The sequence below is a fragment of the Homalodisca vitripennis genome, chromosome 7 (assembly GCF_021130785.1).
Source record: "Homalodisca vitripennis isolate AUS2020 chromosome 7, UT_GWSS_2.1, whole genome shotgun sequence".
Taxonomy (NCBI): Eukaryota; Metazoa; Arthropoda; class Insecta; order Hemiptera; family Cicadellidae; genus Homalodisca; species Homalodisca vitripennis.
In genome coordinates, this window is record NC_060213.1 from 105197225 (window position 1) to 105224131 (window position 26907).

Sequence of the window (26907 nt, forward strand, 5' to 3'; positions counted from 1 at the left end):
AAATTCTAATTTAGTTTTAATATATCAGACAGAAGTTAATAATTATATTGGTACACTTATTTATGTTTCTAATAGACTAAAATATTTTAATGTTGATGTTTCGTCTTTTTATGTTTAGAATAATTTTGAGGCATGTTTTTATTGCTTGATGAAACTTCAGATTATTAAGTCTCTACAGTACTCCTGCAAGCAATAAGTGTTTCTTTTTTGAAAAACTTGAAAGCCTTTTTGACTGATAAGTGGGCCATTTATAGAATTGTGTGTGGTGGTGTTATTAACGCACAGTTTAATGTAACCAAAGATGTAAGGTCTGTCAAAGAATTCCTCAATCTGTTGAGACATATCAATATGTATTGCTATAACTCTGAACCTATTCGCTGTAATGCGTGTTTGGATAATGTTTTTCCAATATCCCACTTGGTTTCTTGGTTATTTTGAATGGTCCATGCCTAATATGTGTAAAAGTCCTTTGCCTTCTTGTGCTTACTACCCATGATTTATGAACTTCAGAAAAACATGTGTTTACCTACTACTCCAGTCTCGTCTGAAAGATTCTTTTCTACTGCAGGTCTTGTCGCCAATGGTCGTATAAATAGATTGGAGCCAAAAAAATTAATAATATGATTTTACACACCAACATGAAATAAACATAAAATGTAAAATTAAGTTTTGTCTTTATTGTTTACATTGTTTGCAAATGTATTCATGAATTAAATAGGTGTACTATAATACATTTTGCCAAGTTTAAATATTTGTAATTATTTATTCAAAATGATGAATCTCCTCTTACTTATTTCTTTCATATATATAAAACATGAAACTCCTCCTATGAATACGAATACAGATTTTGAAAATTTTATTTGAATAGTATTTGTCCGAATGAACGAATACTGTAGCTTTGATTAGTATTGTAGGTTTGAATTCAGTTCTTCTAAGTTTATAATCTTGTTAACTTGAATAGTACCCAACCAAAACTCAAACTTTATTACTGAAACATATGAAAATGTTTATATTCCAGAGAAATTGTATTCATTTCAAAAGTCCTGGAGTTTATTTTGAGGTATTCGAATATGGGAATATCCGACTACTTTAATACTATTCGATTCTCTCGTTACGTCACACCATACGTCACTTCTGGAGAGTGTAGTAGAGTGGCAGTGGAGACTGAAAAGGACTTGAACTTGAACTGCCATTTTGTTTGGTATTGCTAACTCATCATAGAACGTCGTTGAAGTGATGAATAAACTGTAAAAGTAGCAGGATAGGACTAGGACTAACATAGTGATACTGCTCCTGCTAGTTTAGAGAACTTTTAAGTATACTTTTGACACTTCGTTTACTTGGTGTGAGTATTTTAGTTTACTGTTTGTCATTAATTTTATACTCTCGAAAGTCCCTGATATAAACCTCCAGAAGCTCTTGACGTAAAAATGTAGACATAAGAGTAACAACTTATATTAGACAGTTATTATAACTGGAATACTTTTGTCTTCATATTACTAATGTTTTATTGATAATTTCGGGAATAAAGGGATGAGGTTGCTGCAATCTCAAAATGACCCTATTGTGCAATCGTACTAAAGTTAAAATTTCACGTTTTGTTTTTACATGTGAGGAACAAGATGGACCCTTTTTTATAATAAGTGACCCTATTGTGCAATCTCAACAATGCTGCAACTTTTAAACTCTTAGGCTGTAAAAAAAGTGTGTTTTTATTGAAGAACTTTGGTTCATATTGTATTGCTCAAATTACCAACCATTTTTCTTAGCCTACCTTATGGCCTCAGAACATTGTTGGGAACAATTAGCCTAAAGTGGAATGGTATCAATTTACAATATCGTGACCATGGAAAGGTATGTTCATTTTTTTTTCCTGAAAATAATAGTGAAAAAAAATTCGTCGGCAATGAAAATCAAAGGAGTTACGATTTTTTGAAAACTCTGTTTTTGACAGTACCTCTGGCAACACTATCCATATTTGACAGTTTGGTATTACTCCGCGGCTCGGGTAGAGTCCAATAAGCGGACCCGGTTTTTTATATCGAAGAATATAATCATTGATACCTAATATTCGCATATCGAATCATAGACTATCAATCGATATAACAGTAATAACAATCATATGTTTAAATTAAAATGTGAATTTAATTATAACAAATAATAAATGAACATAACCAAAATCAGGGAAACTCATAACTTTAACTAAATGAAACAGAACGAAAACGTTTTTACTAAAGTTGTGTCCACCATTACCTTCTTTTTTTGCATCTGAAGACGACCATGTTAGCTCCTCTGACAGTTACATTTGTTAACTTTCCACAAATATCACATAATGGATTCTTAGGTACTAACCCAACATCCTGAAGCCATAAAAGAACATATTTTATCGTCTTTTAAAGCAATTTCGTGAAGCTTCCTAAGATTGACGGCCATTTTAATACACAATGTTACGTGAAATTTAAAATATTACCTTGTATTATTTGAAAGTGTTTACAGCTGTTCATATAGATTATTTAAGTTGTTAAAAATAATTCATCAGTATCGATTGATTATATAGATGGTTATGATTAAGTAATATCGTTTGCCAATTTCGATATAAAAAACCGGGTCCGCTTATTGGACCGTACCCCGCGGCTCTCTCAAATAAAGAAGGGACGCCATTTTGAACTATTTTGTTCCTCCGTGTCTATTCTTAACCTCCTTATTTGACAGTTTGGTATTACTCCGCGGCTCTCTCAAATAAAGAAGGGACGCCATTTTGAACTATTTTGTTCCTCCGTGTCTATTCTTAACCTCAATGAGCGGATCCACCATTTCTGGGTTGCGGCTGCAAAACTGTACCCACCTGAACATTAAGGTAAGTGATAAGTTACTGAAATGATAGTGACTAGTATGTTAATCCTGTTAACGATGCCTGCCCGCTGCGCACTGCTTGCTTTTTTAGAAAAAAAATTAACTCGAGCTTGCAAAAGTCGAATCCCAGATCACGTGATGCCCCTGCTCCTTAACGCAATAATGCCCGAAAGGCATCAATATAATACAATAATATTCTTTCCCCCCAGTTTATATGCACCTGTGATAATAATACTAGGCTATAAATGCCCAACCCATGAAAAAAAAGTCCATTTTCCATGGTCACGGTATTGTAAATAAATACCGAACTATCAATGGTTAAAACCACCAAATGGGATAAAGTAATTGATGGAATTTTTTGTTGCACTTTTTTTTAGCCATGTCAGCTATAAGGATCTCAAACCACTTTGATCAATTTCTGAAAATAGAATTTTTAGGCGGCAAGATCCATAATTTAGGTTATATATCAAATAGTTGTAGGCTATAACAATCGGAGATATAATTCAAAATGCTAACCTATGTACATGTATGACAAGGGTCAATTTATTTATTCCCACGGTCTACAAACCAATTTTTACAAAACTAGACCTAATATGTTTGAGGGTAGACTTTAACCCTTTGAGTGCCACAGCTCTAAAACTTTTTCACATTGTAAGAGTGCCAGGTGAAATTATGGGGTATATGCAAGAAGTGCCGGGAATTTTTCAGCAAAAACGTGAGACTTTGGCTTAAACACTGTAAAAAATTGGTTTATCAACATATTTTCATGATTTTTTTATTTAATTTGTTGGTAAAAGACTGTTCTAATTTACCTAGCCTATCATAAAAGAGTACACAAAGAACTGTACAAATTTTAAATTTTATAAAAAAATCTATAGGCTTTAAACAATTTTTGGTACTTTGGGATTATTCCGACCACACCCAGACATGAATCGTTATTTAACATTTTGCTTCTACTGATTACTAGATTAGCGTAGAAGACTATTTCGTCAGTATAAAACAGGAATTGTCTTATCGCAAACCCCTCCCCATCCTCAGACAGAGGTCAAAGTCGAGCGTCTAGTAGATAACGTGATTGCAGAGCCTCGCCGCCCGTTCAGCTGGTGCATCGCTTTGTTGTACTTTCGTGTTTTACCTCTACATTTCTCCAAACACAAAAATTTAACAAAAACAAACATTTACCAAACTAAACTCTTTATTAAAAAAACACTCAAAACTTGTTTTTATTCTTGATCACATTCCGCCACCCAAAATGCGAGTGCCTCCGGCCATCAGCGCGGGCTTCGACAGCACCTCCGGTGCTGCCCCGCGCTGATGTCGACGAAAGAAAAACATCCCTCGAGATAGTACCTATCAGTAAAATATCAAATTCTAGAGGGGCTAATCAGAAATATAAATTGAATTGAAATGGAAAGGCAATTATGTACCGTGCAAATCACGTGATGCCGCGCGGCCTGCCGTAATCAGGATTCTCGAGAAAGATAAGATAACAGCGACAACAATACCGATCACAATACCTGGAAATGCTTGTAAGTTTGTAATTTTGTAATTGAAGAGTTGTTTTTTCGTTCTATCATGTTTGTTTCTATAAATTTCTATTTTTGTGTTCTTCATACTGGTGTGGTCGGTATAATCCCAAAGTACCCAATTTTTAAACACTATTTTAAGTTTGAGATAAAAAACATAAACTAATTTTTGTTTTATCTAGTTAGAAATATTTTTATGTTATACAGCATTAAAAAACAATCAAAATTCATATGTATAACATAATTCTGAATTAAAACCTTGAAAAAAAAAATAAAATGAAAAATTGTTGGTTATGCCATATTTGGTTACAATGCCAATCAAAAATTGGTTTACCAACATATTTTGATGATTTTTTTGTGAAAGAACAAACAGAACTTATATAATATAAAACATTATATTTGAACTAAAATTACCTGAAAATAATATCTAACAATTACAAATTTTTTGTAAGGATTAATTAGATTTTCTTCTCTAAGCTACAATGTTTCTAACAATAATAGCCTATTACATTTTTTACTTCAATTCCTAATATATCCTGTAAGAAGTGTAAAACAAGTAGCTTCCAAAAATTTTCTAATCACGATCTTCCATTTTTCGGGTTGAAACTACAAATGCAGCACTAAAAACTTGAAAACTCTCAAGCAAGATAAACGATAACGAAACACAACACACAACGGCCACTGCAATCATCGTTGCATCAAAACAGCTGAACATAAAACAAAAACGGTACTTTGGGATTATACCGACCACACCAGTACGAAGAACACAAAAATATAAATTTATAGAAACAAACATGATAGAACGAAAAAAACAACTCTTTAATTACAAACTTACAAGCATTTCCAGGTATTCTGATCGGTATTGTTGTCGCTGTTACCTTATCTTTCTCGAGAGTCCCGATTACAGCAAGCCGTGCGGCATCACTTGATTAAATTTAAGTTTTTTGCACGGTACATAATTGCCTTTCAATTACAATTCAATTTATATTTCTGATCAGCCCCTCTAGAATTTGATATTTTACTGATAGGTACTATCTCGAGGGATGTTTTTCTTTCGTTGACGTCAGCGCGGGCTTCGACAGCACCTTCGGAGGCACTCGCATTTTGAATGGTGGAGTGTGATCAAGAATGAAAACAAGTTTTGAGTGTTTTTTTCAATAAAGAGTTTAGTTTTTGTTGAATTTTTGTGTTTCGAGAAATGTAGGGGTAAAACGAGGAAGTACAACAAAGAGTCGCACTAGCTGAACGGGCGGCGAGACACTGTAATCACGTTATCTACTAGACCGCTCAACTTTGACCTCTGTCTGAGGATGTGGAGGGGTTTGCGATAAGACAATTCCTGTTTTATATTGACGAAATATTGTTCTACGCTAATCTAGTAATCAGTAGAAGAAAAATGTCAATTAACGATTCATGGGTGTGGTCGGTATAATCCCAAAGTACCACAAAAACAAGCACGTCATCTGCCCACAGTACAAAGGAAAATATTTTTTTTGTACGCTTTGGATATCCATGAAGCTTTTGGCTGTAGTGTAAACTAGTAAATATATGACACTATTGTATAACAAATTAAATACGAAGTCTCCCGTTACGGGAGACCCGGCACTTCTTGCGCTACTACGGGGTCTTCCGGTACGGGAGACTCTGCACTTTTCGGAAGTATATAAGGTCTCCCGTTACGGGAGACCCTGGCACTATAAGGGTTTTAATAAGTGGCCTACACTCGTTATTAGATTGCTAGATATCAATTTACATTAACGTGACCATGGAAAGGTATGTTCATTTTTCTTTTTTCCTGAAAACTACAATTTTTCCTGAAAACAATATTGAAAAAAATTTGTCTGCAACGAAAATCAAAGGAGCTATGATTTTTTTAAATCCTCTGAAAACTCCGTTTTTGACAGTTTCCTATAACTCCGCGTCTCCTCAAACTCAGTATAGCCAGATTTTATAAACCGATTATCATACCAACAACGAGAAATTATCGTACTTTCATTTAAAATAATCGTACCAAACACATTTAATGAAAAAGTATGTTATGTCTTTATAATAAATTATGTTATAATTAACTTTTGGTTTGTTACTTGTATAAATTTGTCAAAAATCTTTAATGGTACGATAATAACTACCCATCATGTATCTTACCGGCACATAAAATCAATGAAATTATCGTACCTTTACGATAATTATCGTACCTCTGGCAACACTATCCATATTTGACAACTTGGTATTACTCCGCGCCTTCTCAAATATAGAAGGGACGCCATTTTCAACTACTGTTGTTCCTCCGCATCTATTCTTAACCTCCTAGTTCAGTAGTGGTAATGGCACACCTTTGTGTTGGATGTTCGGTATCTCACGTGAAAGCAATTCGTAAAGACGAGTATGGAGTTTTACAATTTCATATAAACCACGGGGCTTATAACCGGACTAGGCGTTGTGGTAATAGAAAGTGTGGCAACGAATTTGGGGACTTCCATTTTTGGTGTGGAAAGTACTCTCCGCCTGCACCGAAACGAAAGAAAATCAAGTGTTGGTTTACTGTCAGTGCGAAAAAAGGGCACTTTACTTTGAAAACGCCCGGTTACCATTGACGGACATTTTTTATGTTGTTGCGTCAATATTGTGTTTAGTGCCGCCGCGACAAGATTACCTGGAAAAGAACTTTAATATTAGTTCTAAAACAGCTGTTGACTGGTATTTGTTTTGTCGGGAAGTATTTGTTGACCATGTGGCCAATGATGATGTTACTTTAGGTGGAGTTGGCCACATTGTCAAAATTGACGAGACCAAATTTGGTAGACGTAAATATAACAGAGGACGACTTATTGAAGGGCAGTGAGTGTTTGGTGGTATAGACCGCACCACACACGAAACATTTTTAGTGCCGGTAGATAAAAGGGACAAGGAAACTCTGTTAAAGATCGTGAAAGAAAAAATTTTTACCAGGAAGTAAAATTATTAGTGACTGTTGGCATGCGTACGACTGCTTAGAAGATGAGGGGTTTGTACATGAGACAGTGAATCACTCAAAGGAGTTTGTGGACCCACGCACTCACGCCCACACAAATACCATTGAGCTGACGTGGAGAAGTGTTAAGGATAAAATTCCGCGTTACGGCAGGATAAAGTCATTTTGTGGGGTATTTGGGTGAATACCTTTTTAAGGCGAAATACCCAAACTTCAATGAGCGGATCCACCATTTCTGGGTTGCGGCTGCAAAACTGTACCCACCTGAACATTAAGGTAAGTGATAAGTTACTGAAATGATGCTGACTAATACGTTAATCCTGTCAACGATGCCTGCCCGCTGTACAGTGCTGCGCACTGCTTTCTTTTTTAGAAAAAAATTAACTCGAGCTTGCAAAAGTCGAATCCCAGATCACATGATGCCCCTGCTCCTTAACGCAATAATGTCCGAAAGGCATCAATATAATACAATATTATAATTTTCCATGGTCACGCTAATGTAAATAAATACAGATTGCTATTATCGATTGTTTTTATTCAAATGATAATTCGATATTAAAATTTTTAACTTATATGATTTCAGCTTATTAGTTAATTTAACATAAACAAAACACAACAAGAAGTAACTAATATTTTGAGATTGAAAATGGCGATAAATATGAGGAAAATATGTAAGATATTTCTCACAAGTGACGAGATTTGTTTAAGTAGCTTCAACATGTGGGTTTGGCTCTTGGTAACACATGGGGAGAATTCTTTCCTCCAATTTCAACAAACGGGTTACTTATTGATATCAAGCTGGGCAAGTTATAAATATTATAAGGTTTCTTTGATATCTAAGCCTAGACCTTAGTTGGTTTTGTTGTTTTGTAATGTTATTGTAAAATTTGTGTATTTAAAATTGTAATGTACGAAATTCTTCTTGTTACAGTAATTTATTATAACTCTCATTGTGCATGATTGTTTACATACATCAAAGTTGGATAATGTATTGAATTGTTCAATAATATCAATCGAACATGTCCAAAAACTTAATAGCGGTAATCTGTAAATACTTAACGGGAAACCCAATGTTACATGAAAACATTAATTGTGAAAGATGCACCATCTAATCAAAAGAATATGACGCATCAAATGTTGTAAATGATAAACAAGATATGTAACTAATTAATAAGTAGCCAAAAGTACTATTCCAAGTAAACTATGACTAATGCAGTAAATCCAAGGGCAACACTGGCAATACTCAGGTTATATACACTAGATGCAATAACAATGAATAACAAGGTTACAAATAAAAACAGATAAAACAAAATGGCAATGTGTTCACAAGACACAGATTGCATATATGGCACTGTAAGTTACCATCTCACATGGAAGCAACATGTCAAGTCAGCCACAGAAAAAAAAGGATTTTGACACCCACTATCTCAGATTTTGATGACACTTCGCATTATTATTCAATTGTGTAAGTAACCATGCCAAGTTTTGTCCTTGTATCTCTTACAGTTTTTACAGAGGCCGTGAGAAACAAAACTTGTTTTCCAATGGGGAAAAATATTTATCTTCCTTATTTACTAACCAATTTAACTTAGATGGTTTATTTTTTTATTATTGTACATGAAAAGGTCCGAATAGTGTAAAAAATAAATAAAACTACCAATTGTTTATTTGGGGCCAAGAAAAAATATTTTAAAGTACAGGGGGGCCACCCAACCGGGAATTTTTCTGACAACCGGGAAAATTACAAAAAAATCAATTTTTCTGTTTCCAACTTATAAAATCAAGACAAATGTTACAGCTGTTTGATCAAGAATTTATTAATCTAGTAGCAGTATTATATGTGATATGTGGATCATGAAATTGTGAATTAAGATCGGCATATATTCGCGAGCTTCTCTGAGGGTTGCCCCCACTTAGTGGAGTTTATCTATGTTAGTTCTACTCCTATGGCAAGCCCTTCTCCCCCTCAGAAAAAAAGAAAATAGTGTGTAAGCTAAAACAAGTAACACGAAGAAAGGCGTGTTTGTGTCTGACATGTTGCACATGATTGAGCTGAAGACTTACTTACACGTTAATTTCACACTCCGGGATACATGCGTGGATATGCGTGAATTTTTACAATGTCCCTGGAATTTTTGTAGTGATTGATCATTTCCGATACTTGATACCAGGACTCTTTACTCGATTCTGAAACCAACAAAAGTGCTTAAATACACTTGAAAAATCACGATTTCACAATATACTACTCCTGGGGAAGCTGAATCTCGAATCCAAAAAAATTCTATTCCCGCATGCCTGATCGGCAGTACGCAAATTACTGATTGCTAAAACATTTTTCTACTTTCCGGATGAAAAAAGTGTAGATAGATAACCTAAGTAACGAACTACTGTAGTTTAACAAGTAATATTTTTGGCATAATTAGTGTTTATTATATTTATTTCGGTGCATTGAGAGTCTGCTCCGTCTATTTGTGGACATAAACGAGCATCAGTACGCAAATTAAAATTGGTGAAACTAGTTTTTGTAGTTCTTTGTGTATAAAAACTATTTAGAAACATATAGAAGAAGAAGGAGCTTGAAATAGGTGATAGCGATAAATCTTATTACAATATAATAAACAATTGTATATTTTAACCCTTTGAGTGCTGCAGCAAGTGATTTTGCAAGGGTCTGGTTAAAAAATTAATAAAAAAATTATTAATATAATGTCCTGAGTTTTTGTTTGTTATGTAGATAAATATATTTTCTTTGTAAATGTAATACATTCATTAGTAATTTAACGTTTTTATACCAATAAAAAAAACTTTGAACAAAAACTTAATGAGCAAAAACATTTTGTTTTTTATTTTGACACAACGTAGTGTTATTGAAATATTTTATTTTTTCAGTTATGCTATTTTATACTCCATTTAATTCTTTACAAAAAGACTTATAAAAACTTTTTTTATACTTATAAATAAAGTTTGGAAAATAAATATGAAAATATGAACCGCTACAAAACTAGAAAGTTTCTAACCTAACCTGACACTCTGTGTCTTATCTATACTGCTAATGCTTGAATCTAATGCCTGCAACACTAGGTCTTCATTGTCAGCAATGTTTTTACGACTCATTGTTTATAAATATCACTAAAAAAACACTAAAAACTATACAAATGCATTTAGTAAAGTACTAGCTGCTTACGATCACCGTAACTCACGGTCAAGTCATTGTTCTACTTACACACAGACTAGAACAGCATACACAAACAAAATAATATGAAGATACTAACACCAAAAACCCTTAAAAACTTAAAAACACACACTTAAAAACTTTCAATATTTACAATTAGTGAAATTGTAAACCAACGCAAACAAAACATATGACTGCTCGTCCGTGTCGCTCTCGATTCTAAATTCGACTAGGATGCGCTCTCTTTACAACCGCCGTAAAAATCAGAATCAACCCAAAATGCAACAAAACCTTCATCAAAAGTTACGTTGAAGCCTTTTAGGATGCGTATGTATAGTCATTGAGCCAATTTAGATAAATACTATATAAAATATAAGCGTTACTGCAGAAGTCGCAAATAGCGATTCTGGCATTTCTTGCATATGATGCAGGATCGCAAATATCCGTACTCCGGTACTCAAAGGGTTAAAAATAATAAACTAATAGTAAATAAGAAATTAATGTTTTTAAACACGGTCTATAAAACATACAATGGTTTATCGTACATTTGAACAGATAAACACATTTGATTGTTTTGTAAATTCGAAACTACATCATGAGTCTTAAGAACTGAACTGAGTGAATTTGTTTTTATATGTACGGTAACCACATTTCAGTGCACGAATGTTGTGGGTGATGCATCATGTTGTGTGACATGAAGTCCAGTCTTATCTTACGGTTAGTCAGCAGGCCAATGCTTGTTTTTAAACAAAACCCTTAATCTTGCTCTAGGGTTAGTTGGCAAGGCAATGCTTTATGCAAAAGAGCAAGTGACATGTCTATATTACTTTCATTTCTTTTTTATTAATTTTTATATGATGATATACCTAATAAATCACAACATCTAACATAATGTTTTTGTCTTTTTCAGAAACATGCAGATTTTTGTAAAGACGCTCACAGGAAAAACGATTACGTTGGAGGTAGAGCCCTCTGACACGATCGAGAATGTTAAGGCGAAGATTCAAGACAAGGAAGGGATTCCTCCTGATCAGCAGCGCCTGATCTTTGCCGGGAAGCAGTTAGAAGATGGCCGAACGTTGTCGGACTACAATATTCAAAAAGGTGATTAAGCATTAATTTTCACACAGTATTTGAGATGTGCTTAACAGATAGGCTGAAAATAGAGGTATTTAGTGAAATTTGAATTCATTATTCAATAAATGTTTGACTATCAAATGTCTTCAACAAGCTTGACTATCAAATGTCTTCAACAAGCTGTTGGATAGGAACTGAGACTCAACCAAAGAAGTGGTACCCTGTGTTTGACAGTTAATTCAGAAAAAAAACTGATTTAAGGTGTGCAATTAAATTATATATTACAATTTCATCTATATTAAAATCAGTCGAATCGAAATACAAAACATCTATTTTTTTCTGTACAGTTAGAGATGATTAGTGTCAAACAAAGTAAAATCATAATTCTAGAATCCACATATCAACCAAGCCCTCCTTTCCCATTTATAGACAATGCAAACTGTCCTCAACTTGTTCTCCTCACTATAACATATATGCAGTTTGACATCCAACACATATTTCATGAGAGTTTTAACACACATTTATTATCCATTCATAATAAATAAGGTATTAACATTTTTTTTCTTTTTATAAGCTATCTTTTATTTATCTTGACAATTTTTTCTTGTCTCTTTGGTTTTTATGAAATTTGGTTTTACATTTTTTAAAGCCACAATAGTAATCTAGCTATTGCAATTGCCCTGATGATGGAATTTCCAGGAAATCTTTTTGTATTTTCACCGATCATCACCCTCAAAGTTCAAAACTACCATAATCTGAAAATGAGATTCCTGAGGCACATTTTAAACATTCAAATAGAAATACTCTCTATTTGTACTGAACGTACACCTTCTCTTAATGCTTCAGTTAGAGATGTAAATGACATTCTTAAAGGCCATGCAGATTTTGGAGAACTTTTAATTCGTGAATAAATCTGAAAACACTTTTTGACTAAGTTGATTGCTGATTCTCTAAAGGTGGAGACATCAAATCAAACTATCATTAATCAATGTAACAAGAATGCTTCAAAGAAGGCTAATAAAAGTATACAAGTTACAAACAAAAATACCAATGGAGTTCAGCTCTGCCTCAATGCTGAGATTGCTGATGCGACAGCGGACATAACATTTATTAGGTGCCAAGCTCATAGATATCAACTACAGCAAAGCAATAACGAAGGGCAGACATTCAACACTCAAGATGCAGTACCACACCATTGACAGAGCAACCTTCACCTCCCCCATCTCCACAGCAACTCCACCAAAAGCTTTTTTTTAGTGATGACCTCGAAGAGTACAGTAAATTTAATTTCAAGTCCACTGATACAAATTCTCCAGGCACTGTGACTCTTGCCATGATGCATTCTTCATTTTATATTTCTGATAGTATCCCCATTTGGTTTTTTGCTGATGCATTTTTGTAAGATGGCAATAAACATATATTTATTTATTTATTATTTATTTTATTATTTATTTATTTTATTTATATATTTTATTTTTTAATATCTTTCTGGACACCTTTTGTATTCAATCTATATTTGTTTAACAGAGCACTGGTTAACTAATGGCAATCTTTTTCTCTTAAATACAATTCCTGGTTATTATAGTCTTGTTTCTTTCTTTGTAAGAGAGAATTCAATCAGGTGTAGTGGGATGCATACATCCTTGTTAGATATGGAGTTCCAGCTGCAATTCACTAGTTATATGGCTTATTCAAAGAAGGTGGTGTTGAAAAATGTTGACAATTATTGTAAGCATATATTATAGTACGTATACAGGGTGGGGCACACCACCCGTCCACAAAGTATAGCGGCTGAACTAGGAATCCTGCCATCTCTATATTTTGATCTCAAAGAATACGGGAAAATAATTTTTAACACCCAAAAATAATCCAAAATTACACTTTTCGGAGGTAAAGGGTAATGTTTTAAAGATTTGAAATGTAAAGGCAGATCAAAACGTATCTCATTTTAAAGATCTATATTCACTCATTGTTTTGAAAAGAAATTTAATTGATGTTACTTCTTGTATACAGTGTGACCCAAAATTTCATAGTTGTATAGTTTCATAGGTTTTTTCCTTTACCTTGTTAAAAACTTTAGCAATTACAAATTTTTATTCAAGGTTACCAAAAAAATACTGTTTCTAAAACAGTTATCACTTTTTGGCACATTTACTATTTTTTCCATGCATTTTATAAATGTAATTTTTTTATAGTTCAAATTTAAGATATTTCAAACTCATAAAACCTAGAAAATTTAAATGGAAGGGAAGGTATGACTTATTACACCTATCAATAGCTCTTTTAAAAACTATTTTGTATTTAAAGTTTGGATTTATCTTGGATGGTTGAGAAATGGCACCAAAAATACTTATTATCATTACATTTTGTTGTATGACAGCATGTTTTGAACTCCTGTGTTTGCCATAGGTTCTTTGTGAATAATTAAAAAAAATTGCCTATTTTAAAACTTTTTCTCTGTTAGATGGTTAACTTGAGCAGTTATTATTCTTACAATTATCTGGTTTTATTTCAGTCCAACGATTATATCATTTAACTACCCTTATTTACAAATCTTGGAACTATAATCTGTTTCCAAACAAGAGTTCTACCCTGGAACTCTAAACTCCTTAAGACCACCTCATCTCCCACAATCCATTTTTGAAAGTCCTGAACTTCATGTTGTGACGGTTCAGTTCTCTATTGCTCTGGACGGTAGGTTGCTTCATCGCACCATAAGACCTTGTGGAAAAAATATTCGTGTTCATGTATTTTAACATGGACCCACAAACAAAAGTTCATTCTTAGAAGGTACCATGAAGTAGTCATCTCCATGAAGTTCTTGATATAGTGCATTTTATTGTCCTTAAGGATTCTGAGTACTGATTGTTGGCTAATTCTTACATTAATAGCCACTCTTCTGGATAAGTCACGTGGATTTAGCTGAACCGCAGCCAAAACATATGCTGCCTTATCATCCCTTACAGGCTTAGTGAGTTGTTTCCCTTCTTTTAATCCGATTGTACACTTGCAGTTCAATCTCCTGAAGAAGTGCTCACATCTGACTATCATGCATTTGGTACACCTCATTAACACCTCTTTTCAAAGTCGAATCTTTCCAGATCTCATGCAGTTTTCAACTTTGAAGACAGTCCCAAAAATTAAATTCATAAATCCATTTGACAATTTGAGGTCCATTTCTCTTCTTTCCAGATTTTTATAGGTTTTTGAGAAGGCTGTATTTACAAGAATACATCAAATCAAATCAAATCAGATTTTTATTGCCGGAACATTCTATAATGCATGGCAAAAGTCAACTTTTTACTTGTTAGAATTTTGTCATACACCCCACAATAGATCTCATTCAGACATACAATTTACAAATTTACATACATCCATTCATTCGCCAATGATTCCCACTTCCAGCGACGGATTCAGTCAGTCTTTCTAATTGGTGGTCTCCCAATCAAATGCTAAAAACTCGTCTACATTATAAAATGCTTGTGACACTAAAAAGCGTTTCAAACGAGTCTTTAACACCTTGGGCGTTGGAGCGTTTTTTATTGAATTTGGTAATTTGTTGACGAAATGAACACCTGCCTGTGAAGGCAAGCGTTCATAAACCACCGTTCTGTGCCTACCAGTTCGGTAGTTATCTCTGCCTCTAGTCTCATACGCGTGTATGTCCCGGCCATTCGTCATGGTACATTTAGACATACAAAACAGAGTTGTTTCCAAGATGTAGAGACTGGGCAGCGTCAACAGTTGTAAATTTTTGAAGGCTTCCTTGCACGACTCTCTAAATTTCAACAGAGCGATAATGCGGATCGCTTGTTTTTGCAGCTTGAACACTCTCATAAATTGATTGTTTGCACAAGCTCCCCACAACACCAACCCGTAAGTGAGATGGGGGTAAATCAAGCCAAAATACGCCATCATTAGAACCTGAATAGGGCAGTATTTGGCTAGAGACCTCAAAACATAAATGCCTGAAGCCAATTTGGAGCAAACGTGATCGATGTGATTATTCCAAGTCAACCCTCGATCTAGGTATATTCCCAGGAATTTCGAGCAGTAGACTTCTTCCAGCATTGTGTCAGCCAACATAACAGCTGGCTCGTCATGCCTGTCTACTGATCGCAAAGCAAAATTTAGAAAATTAGATTTTGCAGAATTTGTCTTAAGATTGAGGCTGTTGAAATGTTGGACGCAGTTGTTGATCTCAACAAAACTTTGCTGTTCCAGAATCAATTTTGATTTGCTTGTGAAACAGAGAGTCGTGTCATCAGCATACTGCACAAGTTTTCCGTGCAGAAGTGATGAACCTACGTCATTGACATAGATCAGGAAGAGAATTGGACTGAGAATTGAGCCCTGTGGGACACCATAGCTCAGGTGAATTGGTTCAGATAATTTGTTTGCGATTTGGACAATTTGGGTTCTGTGGCTTAAAAATGACCTGAGCCACTGGAGAGGCACGCCTCGGATGCCATGAGATTCAAGTTTGTCAAGCATTGTAACATGGTCAACGCAGTCGAATGCTTTACATAGATATCTTAAAGGAAACTCCATTTTGTCCCCTTTTCAATGTGGCTTTTGCAAGTGAAAAACACAGCTGATGGATATATGAATGAAGTTTCAACAACTATGGATGGCTCTCAGTTAGTTATGGTGCTTTCTGTGACCTACCTACTTTGTCAATCATGTAGTAATGTTAAAAAAACTTAGGTTTTACGATAAGATACATTTTCAATAGATGAGTCTCCCCATAGAGTTATTCGGTATCTATCATGTGCCTCAAATAGAGCATAATATGTTGTCTTCAATGCTCCAGGTGTACCAATGAATGGCTGTGATCCTTTTTAATGTAAATATTGCAGTACTGATTCTTGAACACAGATGATCACTGTGATCATTCTTGGAGAGACTTTGGTCCAAAATCAGGCCTAGGTATTAAGCAATATTGGATCTCTGGAGTTTTTATTGGATCCAGAAGCAAGTTATTTTGTCCTAGAAGCGCAAAACAAGGCCATTGTTTGAAAATTACTGTTGTGCCATGCTGATTGATTCAAAAGCCTGAATGTACAGATCCTCAGTGGAATTGTTGCTTGTAACCAGAACTGTCAATTGGCATACAGTATTGGGTAGTTGATATCCAGTTACCATTTACAATTTACCAAGTTACCATTACATGCTAGATCTGTATCTTTAGTCAAATTTAAAACAGTTTTAAAGTGTTGGTTAATAGTTAATGTATTTTTATTGTATGGATGAATTCTTAAATTGTGATATCACAACATTAAATTTTGTCCCAATGTATTTATTTATTCAGTTTTGATATTAAGTTTTAAAATTGTATCCATTTTAATAGTTATTGTTAATTTATATATATATATATCTGTTGGTTGGGTTATTGTTGCTATTAATTATATACATTTATATACCTGTATTTATTGGTAGGCTGGATTGAATAGGTAGAATCTGAATTGTTAGTTTTAGTTTAGAATATTATAGTAACTTGACCAAGTCTATTGCACTGTTGAATGTGTTTAAAGACCAATACAGATCTTGTTAGATAGATGAAACAAAATAGGTATTGAGGACCTATTTTGTTTATTTTTACCTACAGTGTTTAAACCATATCCCAAAATATTTTCCCCTACATTTTTTAAACACCCTGTCTACAGCACCTTGAGCCTTGGTTGTGAGGTTTAACATGCTAAAATAGTTGCAGAACTTGTAATCATAAGAAAGTACACAACTCGCTAAATAAAGATTGAAATTAATCTGTTTACTTCCCACCCTCCATACTCTCTTCTTATCGGTAAGCCGGTTTTCTTGCCTGTATTTTATTGTGACATTGGGAGGAAAAATACAACCAAATCTTCACTCATATTTTGGATAATATATATATATATATATATATATATATATATACATATATTTGATAATATATGTATATACATATATATATGTATATATATATGTATATATATATATATATATATATATATGTACAGGTCCAATATATTAATACACGGATATCTTCACTACTGTACAGTATGGTAAAATAGTGACTGTCTTAACTTTTAAAAAATGTACTGTTACAGAATCGACACTTCACCTTGTGCTTCGTCTGAGAGGTGGAATGCAAATCTTTGTGAAGACACTTACTGGGAAGACCATCACACTGGAAGTGGAACCCTCTGATACAATTGAAAACGTGAAGGCTAAGATCCAAGACAAAGAAGGAATCCCCCCAGACCAGCAGAGATTGATTTTTGCAGGAAAACAGTTGGAAGATGGTCGCACACTTTCTGATTACAACATTCAAAAGGAGTCCACACTTCACCTTGTGCTTCGTCTGAGAGGTGGAATGCAAATCTTTGTGAAGACACTCACTGGGAAGACCATCACACTGGAAGTGGAACCATCTGATACAATTGAAAACGTGAAGGCTAAGATCCAAGACATCCCCCCAGACCAGCAGAGATTGATGCAGGACAGTTGGAAGATGGTCGCACACTTTCTGATTACAACATTCAAAAGGAGTCCACACACCTTGTGCTTCGTCTGAGAGGTGGAATGCAAATCTTTGTGAAGACACTCACTGGGAAGACCATCACACTGGAAGTGGAACCATCTGATACAATTGAAAACGTGAAGGCTAAGATCCAAGACAAAGAAGGAATCCCCCCAGACCAGCAGAGATTGATTTTTGCAGGAAAACAGTTGGAAGATGGTCGCACACTTTCTGATTACAACATTCAAAAGGAGTCCACACTTCACCTTGTGCTTCGTCTGAGAGGTGGAATGCAAATCTTTGTGAAGACACTCACTGGGAAGACCATCACACTGGAAGTGGAACCATCTGATACAATTGAAAACGTGAAGGCTAAGATCCAAGACAAAGAAGGAATCCCTCCAGACCAGCAGAGATTGATTTTTGCAGGAAAACAGTTGGAAGATGGTCGCACACTTTCTGATTACAACATTCAAAAGGAGTCCACACTTCACCTTGTGCTTCGTCTGAGAGGTGGAATGCAAATCTTTGTGAAGACACTCACTGGGAAGACCATCACACTGGAAGTGGAACCATCTGATACAATTGAAAATGTGAAGGCTAAGATCCAAGACAAAGAAGGAATCCCCCCAGACCAGCAGAGATTGATTTTTGCAGGAAAACAGTTGGAAGATGGTCGCACACTTTCTGATTACAACATTCAAAAGGAGTCCACACTTCACCTTGTGCTTCGTCTGAGAGGTGGAATGCAAATCTTTGTGAAGACACTCACTGGGAAGACCATCACACTGGAAGTGGAACCATCTGATACAATTGAAAATGTGAAGGCTAAGATCCAAGACAAAGAAGGAATCCCCCCAGACCAGCAGAGATTGATTTTTGCAGGAAAACAGTTGGAAGATGGTCGCACACTTTCTGATTACAACATTCAAAAGGAGTCCACACTTCACCTTGTGCTTCGTCTGAGAGGTGGAATGCAAATCTTTGTGAAGACACTCACTGGGAAGACCATCACACTGGAAGTGGAACCCTCTGATACAATTGAAAACGTGAAGGCTAAGATCCAAGACAAAGAAGGAATCCCTCCAGACCAGCAGAGATTGATTTTTGCAGGAAAACAGTTGGAAGATGGTCGCACACTTTCTGATTACAACATTCAAAAGGAGTCCACACTTCACCTTGTGCTTCGTCTGAGAGGTGGAATGCAAATCTTTGTGAAGACACTCACTGGGAAGACCATCACACTGGAAGTGGAACCATCTGATACAATTGAAAACGTGAAGGCTAAGATCCAAGACAAAGAAGGAATCCCCCCAGACCAGCAGAGATTGATTTTTGCAGGAAAACAGTTGGAAGATGGTCGCACACTTTCTGATTACAACATTCAAAAGGAGTCCACACTTCACCTTGTGCTTCGTCTGAGAGGTGGAATGCAAATCTTTGTGAAGACACTCACTGGGAAGACCATCACACTGGAAGTGGAACCCTCTGATACAATTGAAAACGTGAAGGCTAAGATCCAAGACAAAGAAGGAATCCCTCCAGACCAGCAGAGATTGATTTTTGCAGGAAAACAGTTGGAAGATGGTCGCACACTTTCTGATTACAACATTCAAAAGGAGTCCACACTTCACCTTGTGCTGCGTCTGAGAGGTGGTCGCTGAATGACAAGTAAAGTATGTTATGCTTTGTAGTGTTAAAATTATGTGATTTCTTTTTTAATGGCTTTGTATTTTTAATTCTTAAATTTTCATGGGCTCCTTGCAAGTGTTTAAAAATATTTGTTATTGATAAAATTATTTTTTTACAAATGTTTTTTTCTAATCATAATCCTAATGTCTAGATAGTATTCTGTATTGTGATTCTGTACTAAATGTGATGTATTAAATAATGATTCTTTGATGTGATGCCTTTGATCCTTATTTTTACCAGACTTTATATCCTACTTGTTAATGAGCTATCAAAAGTTGTTCATGTTAGTTTTGTTTAATGATCTATAAAACTTAGGTTGTACAGGTTCTAAAAAATTATAATAATAATGTAATATATCCAAATAGCAGCTACTTGATTCTTTAAGTTAGGTTGGTGATACATGCATAGAAGTAGTTTGTATTGATAAGGGATAATACAGTATTGGTTTAAAAAAGGTTTTGAACGTCCACTTCGTCATTTTTTCATTGGCAGTTTGTTTGCAGTTGCCTATATTAAAATGCTTTGAAAATGGTAATATACTAGTAAATTCTGAAATTGGACCCTATTACATTGTGGTACTGCAATGGTGCAAACAAAGTCAGCTGCCAGGCTCAATGTTTGCCCATCACCGCCACTAGTGGATCAGCTGGAAGTTTGCTGCTGCATTGTTTTAACCCTAGAATTTGCAATGGTGGTGGCCTCTATACTAGCAAAGCTTTTTTTTGGTTGTCTTACTAGCAAGCTATATTTCATTTTCTTAAAAAAAATATAACTTACACCATCATGTTACATACTGTTTATATTCACAAGAAAATGTAATTTTATAATTGTATTTTTTAACCATCCGGGCACTTTCTATATGTGTAGAGTAAAGAGAAGTTTGTCTTGGAACTCAAATTCAAAGTTTGAAAAAGATGTAAAGTTTATTATATACAGTCGATAATGAAAACTTATTTATTATAATCACAAATATAATTGGTTAGTTTTATGTAATGATCGTAAAATTTAAAAGTTAGGAAAAGTTTTCCAAATCATGGAAAAGTGTAGATTTATTTCAAAACATCCATTATCATAATTATTATGTATATATTGCAATTTGAATGAAATTAGTTAGTCCACATGAATTATGATGGTTTTACTGAATAAATTTGTATTATTTATTATATTCTAATGGCTGAATTAGAAGTTTGAATATTTTTAAGAACAAAATTATAATAAAAACAATGTAATTTTCTAACAGTTTCCAAATGTATTGAACACAAAATAAAGTTTTAATTATATTTATAGGGATTAAAAATACATTTCAAAATAAATATATATTTATATAGTTGGCTTTAATATTTGCTCTCAACTTAAATTTCTTCATACTACAACTTACATTACATAAACAAACACTGAACTAATAGATTATAACATTGGCTAATGTTGAATTTCTTAGTTTTACATAACACATTAACGTCAACAGAAAATGTTATGTTTCCTCTAAACAGTAAAAGTCATATATTAATCTTTGCCAAAACGGAAACTCGCTAAAAAAATAGGGCGTACAATAAAATCTGTATTTCACGAAGAAGAAGCAGTAGTGGCAGAAAACCGATGACGAGATTGTAGCTGAACAGATATAGAACACTATGGTACCAGTTCAAACTTCAGAAAAAAATATCCTACTGCTATAATATAGTCAACAAATGACATGCTATATGAAATATTCGCCATTGGGGTGGCTGTGATGACAATTGTAACTGTTAACCAAAGTTAATCATTTCTGAGCCGGGTCAAATTCTTGTGCCCCTTTCGGTTTTCCCGACTCTTTTTTGTTATAGTGTTTTATTTTGTTGTTGGTGTTTGCTCTCGTTGACTCTTCGAGGCTTTGGTGTCGTCTGCAACTGGATCGAGAGAGTGGCTACTTTCACTTCTGTTCAGACCGTTACTAGTGAAGTTTATTTTGTTTTTACCCTTTTATTTAGTTTTGGGTTTTGTTCTGCCCCAAATGTCTGGCTAAACACGGCTGTGTCAACTGACGAGGTTCACGAGCTCCAGCTCCAATGTCCGCCTCTCCCATGATTCTTGGGCCGGGTCCTTACACCGGTGCCATGGCGGGCTACTAAGGTTTTCCTACCTGAGGACATTATTTCTCTGTGATACCCTGCTGTGATATTGTCTCAGTGTGCCTGTTATTTAAGTATTGTTATCCAGTTTGTTATCTAGTTTTAAGTAGTTAAGTTTAGGTTAATTCTATCCTTTAGGAACCCGCCCTGTGCCACAGGACTCCGGGTGATTTTGGCTTTTCCTGTTTGAAATTTGGCGCTCTAAATTCTATCTAACTTAAATTTATAAAGATTTTTAATTTTATCCATAAGTCTGGGTTGACCACTTATAGTTTTGTTCTCCAGGTGCACCTGAGTAGGCAACCTTTCTGGGTAGTTTTGTCTGTGTTTGTCCCCTTGTTTTTTTTTTTTTTCTTCTCAAATATATATTTATATTTTCACTATGGCTGGTCATCCACGTTCTTTCTTTGCCTTTCCTTGCTCTCTCTCCGTGAGTCGGGCCCCGCTCCGCTCCAATGGGAGCACGTTCTTTGTTAAGCTAGCTTGGTACGGGCGAGCGGAAGCGGGGTGTGGCTCATTTCCTTTAAAGTTTGTATATGTAAACCTCAAGTAATCCATATGCTTATAATCAGCATATCTTTCTAAGTGCAATGGTACATATATTACATCATAAGCTTCATTTGGTTGCGAATGAATACGATACTTTATAACTTTGTTAAAAAGATCCGTCATGAGTTTTATACCAGTTCTAGAGTAAAATGGATTTCATTATATTAGGACACTAGATGTGCTTATATTTGCAATGTATTGTAATGAGAGTGGTGTAATTGTTTTAATTAGTCTTGGTGTATAAATCCCAGTATTAATTGAAATTCCTGTTTGATGTGAATGTGATATTTGATTAAACATGTAATGTATATTTGTGAATGTATAATACTAGGGTTCTTTATATACAGGGTGCCCTGTAACTCTGGACAAAGATATATCACATTGCTCAAATCAAGATCAAGCATTTCACCATAAAACATGGGTTTCCTATCTGTTGGTCTCTTGTGTGTATTTTATAAACAAACAATATTTTAAAAAGTAATAAATTATATCCTACCAAATTTGGATCAAATATTTATGTTAACAAACAAATTACTTCAAAAAATGTTATGATATTATCTTTAATACTTTGAAAATGGTGGTCATTAAAATTTTTTAACTTTGATTATCTTAAAACCAGTAATTTTACTGAAGAATTATATGAATAACATTTTTTCAGTCATTAGTCATTCTTTATTTACACATTACGTATTATATGGATACAAGGTACACCATACAGGTGCATTGTCAAAGACATAAAATATAAACTATCCTAACTAAAGCTAAAATACATTTTGCATATCAATCTGCACCTAAAACAGCCTATGATGTAATACGCAAACAGATAATATAATACAAATACATGAAAAAAGATAAATTAAAATATTAAAAGTGGGGGTGCAGTGAATTAGTTCCAGCTATCAAGCAGATACTCAGCCAAGGAGTAATATGCCTCCTTCACCAACTTATCCTTTACAGCTTTTAACATTTGTTTTTATTAAGGCAAGCGATATGGGAAAGTATTTTGTAAAAAACATTTTAAAGGCATATATAATAGGCTATTTTTCAAATAAGGAGAGATTATAGTGAGGATACTGAAATTTTGTATTGTTTCTTGTATTACAGTGGTGTGAGGAGGTAAACTCATTATATAAGGCAGGCCTATCACACACTAACTTTATGACTTCATAAATATTTATTCCTTTTAGTGTCAGTCCCTTAAACTGTCTAAATAATGGTCGACAACTAGTTAATTTTTTAACTTTTTAGCAGTTGTTCTTATTATACTCTTCTGTGCAACCAATATTTTTTTACAGTTTTTCTGTGCATCCCCAGACAACAATTCCGTAACTTAAAAACAGATTCTACACGGGCATAATATACTGCTTTGCATGTTTCTAAACATGTGCACTGCGACATGTACATCTTTAAAAGAAACAATACATTAAATAAATAAAAAATCAGTTAGTTAACTAATTACAACACAGATAAAGAATTTTCTAAGATCAACAATAATTGTTTAATTCATGATTAATCCCGAAAAACTCATCCACTTCATAAAATGGGTGTTCCAAAAGGAAAAAGCCAATTTGTCTTTTGAAAATACCAAATGACAGTGATATTAATCTATTTGGCAGTGCATTCCATAAATTTGGTCCAAGAGATAATTTTGCTAATGAATATTGTTAGGAAGTCAATTTTTTGGTTACAATATTGTTGCGCCCCTTGTGTTGTTTTGGTGGATGTTTTGATATGTTAAGTTGTTTGATGTAGTCATGTAAAGCAACAGTTTATACAGCAGTTGTTCTTATTATACTCTTCTGTGCAACCAATATTTTTTACAGTTTTTCTGTGCACCCTTGACAACAATTCTGTATCATAAAACAGATTCTACACAGACATAATATACTGCTTTGCATGTTTCTAAAGATGTGCACTGTGACAGAATGCTGATAGCATAACGTAAACTACTTAATTTATTAACTAAATAGTTAATATTAATATTATAATATAACATTGAAAACACAACATTATACACATCAATGCTAAGAGCAATGCAATCCTCCAGTTCGTCCAGATCTTTAAAAGAAACAATACATTAAATAAATAAAAAATCAATTAGTTAACTAATTACAACACAGATAAACAATTTCCTAAGATCAACAATAATTGTTTCATTCATGATTAATCCCAAAAAACTCTTGAACTTCATAAAATGCGTCTTCCAAAAGGAAAAAGCCAATTTGTCTTTTGAAAATATCAAATGGCAGTGATGTTAATCTATTTGGCAGTGCATTCCATAATTTTGGTCCAAGAGATACAGTGGAGTCCCGCTAATCCGAACACGTGTAATCCGAATGTCGGTTAATCCGAACAGGTCCAGGAGAAATTATTTATAACGATAATGAATAGTTATAGGAACTAATTACTTAAAAAATGAAAATGGGTGCATTATTTCGTACATAAACAAAGAAAACTTCAATTAAATAGACATACAGTATTTTATTAAGACAAATTGTGTACGGTACAGTACATAAATAATGAAGTTAAATACAGTACCAAATTGAAACTTATAGGTTAATAGTATGAGTTAAATTACTGTATTAAGAAGTGAAATAAAAAAAAGAAATTGGACGTACAGTACTGATATATTGATTACAATATTAATTTTTAAAATGACATAAATTAAGTTATTGTCTTCTGTCGCACTGAAGAGAGTCTATTGGATGACGGGTAGTTTCGCCATCGTGTCATAAACATGATATCGGCAGGTGTAGCAGTAGCCTGTTGCTCTAAGTATCGTAGTGCAAGGTTAAGCGCTGCTGCACCATCTGCGTGTGGCACCAACTCTCCTTTATCACCCAGGTTCTCGTCGTCCCGTAGCGCGTGGACCCGTACAATATCCAGTACGCTCACATTGCTTAACAGTAGTACTCCACACTAAATACGGTAAATGTGCTTAGTATTCGCAAACACGTTTATTTGTCAAGAAATACAATGCAACAGTCAGAAAACATGTTCTAATAAACAATGTTGATAATTCTATAACAAAATAGACCCATTCTCAAGTTTAAAACCGTATTTTTCTGTAATTCTGGCTAATCCGAACAATCACATAATCCGAATAGGGCTCGGTCCCAATTAGGTCGGATTAACGGGACTCTACTGTAGTTGCTAATGAATACGGTTTGGAACTCAGTTTTTTGGTTATAATATTGTTTGCGCCCCTTGTGTTATATTGGTGGATGTTTTGATATTTTAAGTTGTTTGACATAGCCATATAAAGCAACAGTTTATACACAACTAAACAAGGGACTGTCGTAATACGAAGTTCTTGAAATTTTTGTTTACATGAATCCTTATAGCCAATACCAGAAATATAACGTACTGCTGTTTTTTGTATTAATACAATTTTATTAATGTTCTTTTTAAATGTATTCCCCCATATTTCAATACCATAAACCAATTGAGAGTAAAAAAATGCATAATATACCATTTTAAGATTTTAAGAGCTTTTTCATTGAAAGATTCAGACAGTTTTCTCATCATAAATATTGCTTTAGACAGCTTTAAACAGAAAGTTGTTATATGGTCATTTCAATTTAAATTTTTGTCGATAATCAACCCGAGAAATTTTGTAGAATCATACATTGGTATTACTAAATTGTCAACTGCTTTTTGAATTTCAAAAGGAAGATTTGTTATTTGAAGTAAAATTTGCAGCTGTTGATTTATTTGCATTTACTGTTAAAAAATGATAATTATAACTGAACAAATAATAACTGATTATAATTTAATATTTCAACAAAACTATAACATTGCTTATTGACATCATAACGTGATGTCACTATATCCCAGTATGCGTAAATTTTCTGCATTGAAAGACCTTGCTTTTGTTGGTATTCACTGTAAGGAATATTCTGTTACATTATTAATAGGAATATTAAGTGTGATCTGATAATCCTGTAATTATGACTTCTGAAATTACTTTTTTTAAGCCCAACATTTTATTGATTAATATATTATTATGTTATCCAAAGCTGACTGTGCACTGAGTTTCTCTGGTTGGTTGGTTTACCAGACAATTAAAATTTAATTCATTAAGAAAAGTTATTAGTTTAAATTTATTGTTAGAGTGCACTAAAATATAAATATTAAAATCTGTCATCAGAATACAATTAGAACTAGAATGAAGTGAGTCAACTATTCTGGATAAATTACATATAAAACTGTCAATATCACAATTGGGCGGCTTGTAGACAAATAATTATGTAATTCTCATTATTTATTTAGTTATAATTCCTGTAGCTTCCAGTAATCCGTCAAATGAAGTTATATCAAGTTTTTTATATAACTTTTTGATATACAGAAAGTTTTGTGAAAATTGCAGCTCCACCTTTAATTGAGGTTCTAGAAAAAGAATTTGCCAATGTATACATCCCATTATTAAATTTGATGCATTCAAGAATGTTATCGCT

At 34.0% G+C, this 26907-nt stretch overlaps 1 protein-coding gene across 4 annotated transcripts; it reads left to right on the forward strand.

Moving 5' to 3' along the window:
- Positions 1–1172: 1172 nt before the first annotated feature.
- Positions 1173–20008, forward strand: LOC124366127 (polyubiquitin-C). 4 transcript variants are annotated; one of them, XM_046822412.1, is made up of 4 exons: positions 1173–1345; positions 11433–11626; positions 17689–18084; positions 18159–20008. In XM_046822412.1, exons 2-4 carry the CDS (start codon positions 11437–11439, stop codon positions 19763–19765), a joined length of 2193 nt encoding a protein of 730 aa, XP_046678368.1. In that variant the 5' UTR covers positions 1173–1345; positions 11433–11436; the 3' UTR covers positions 19766–20008. The 4 variants fall into 4 exon arrangements, with proteins under 4 accessions (XP_046678368.1, XP_046678366.1, XP_046678365.1 ...); XM_046822410.1 differs by having other exon boundaries at positions 17689–17960; positions 18170–20008; XM_046822409.1 differs by having other exon boundaries at positions 1174–1345; positions 17689–18035; positions 18245–20008.
- Positions 20009–26907: the final 6899 nt, after the last annotated feature.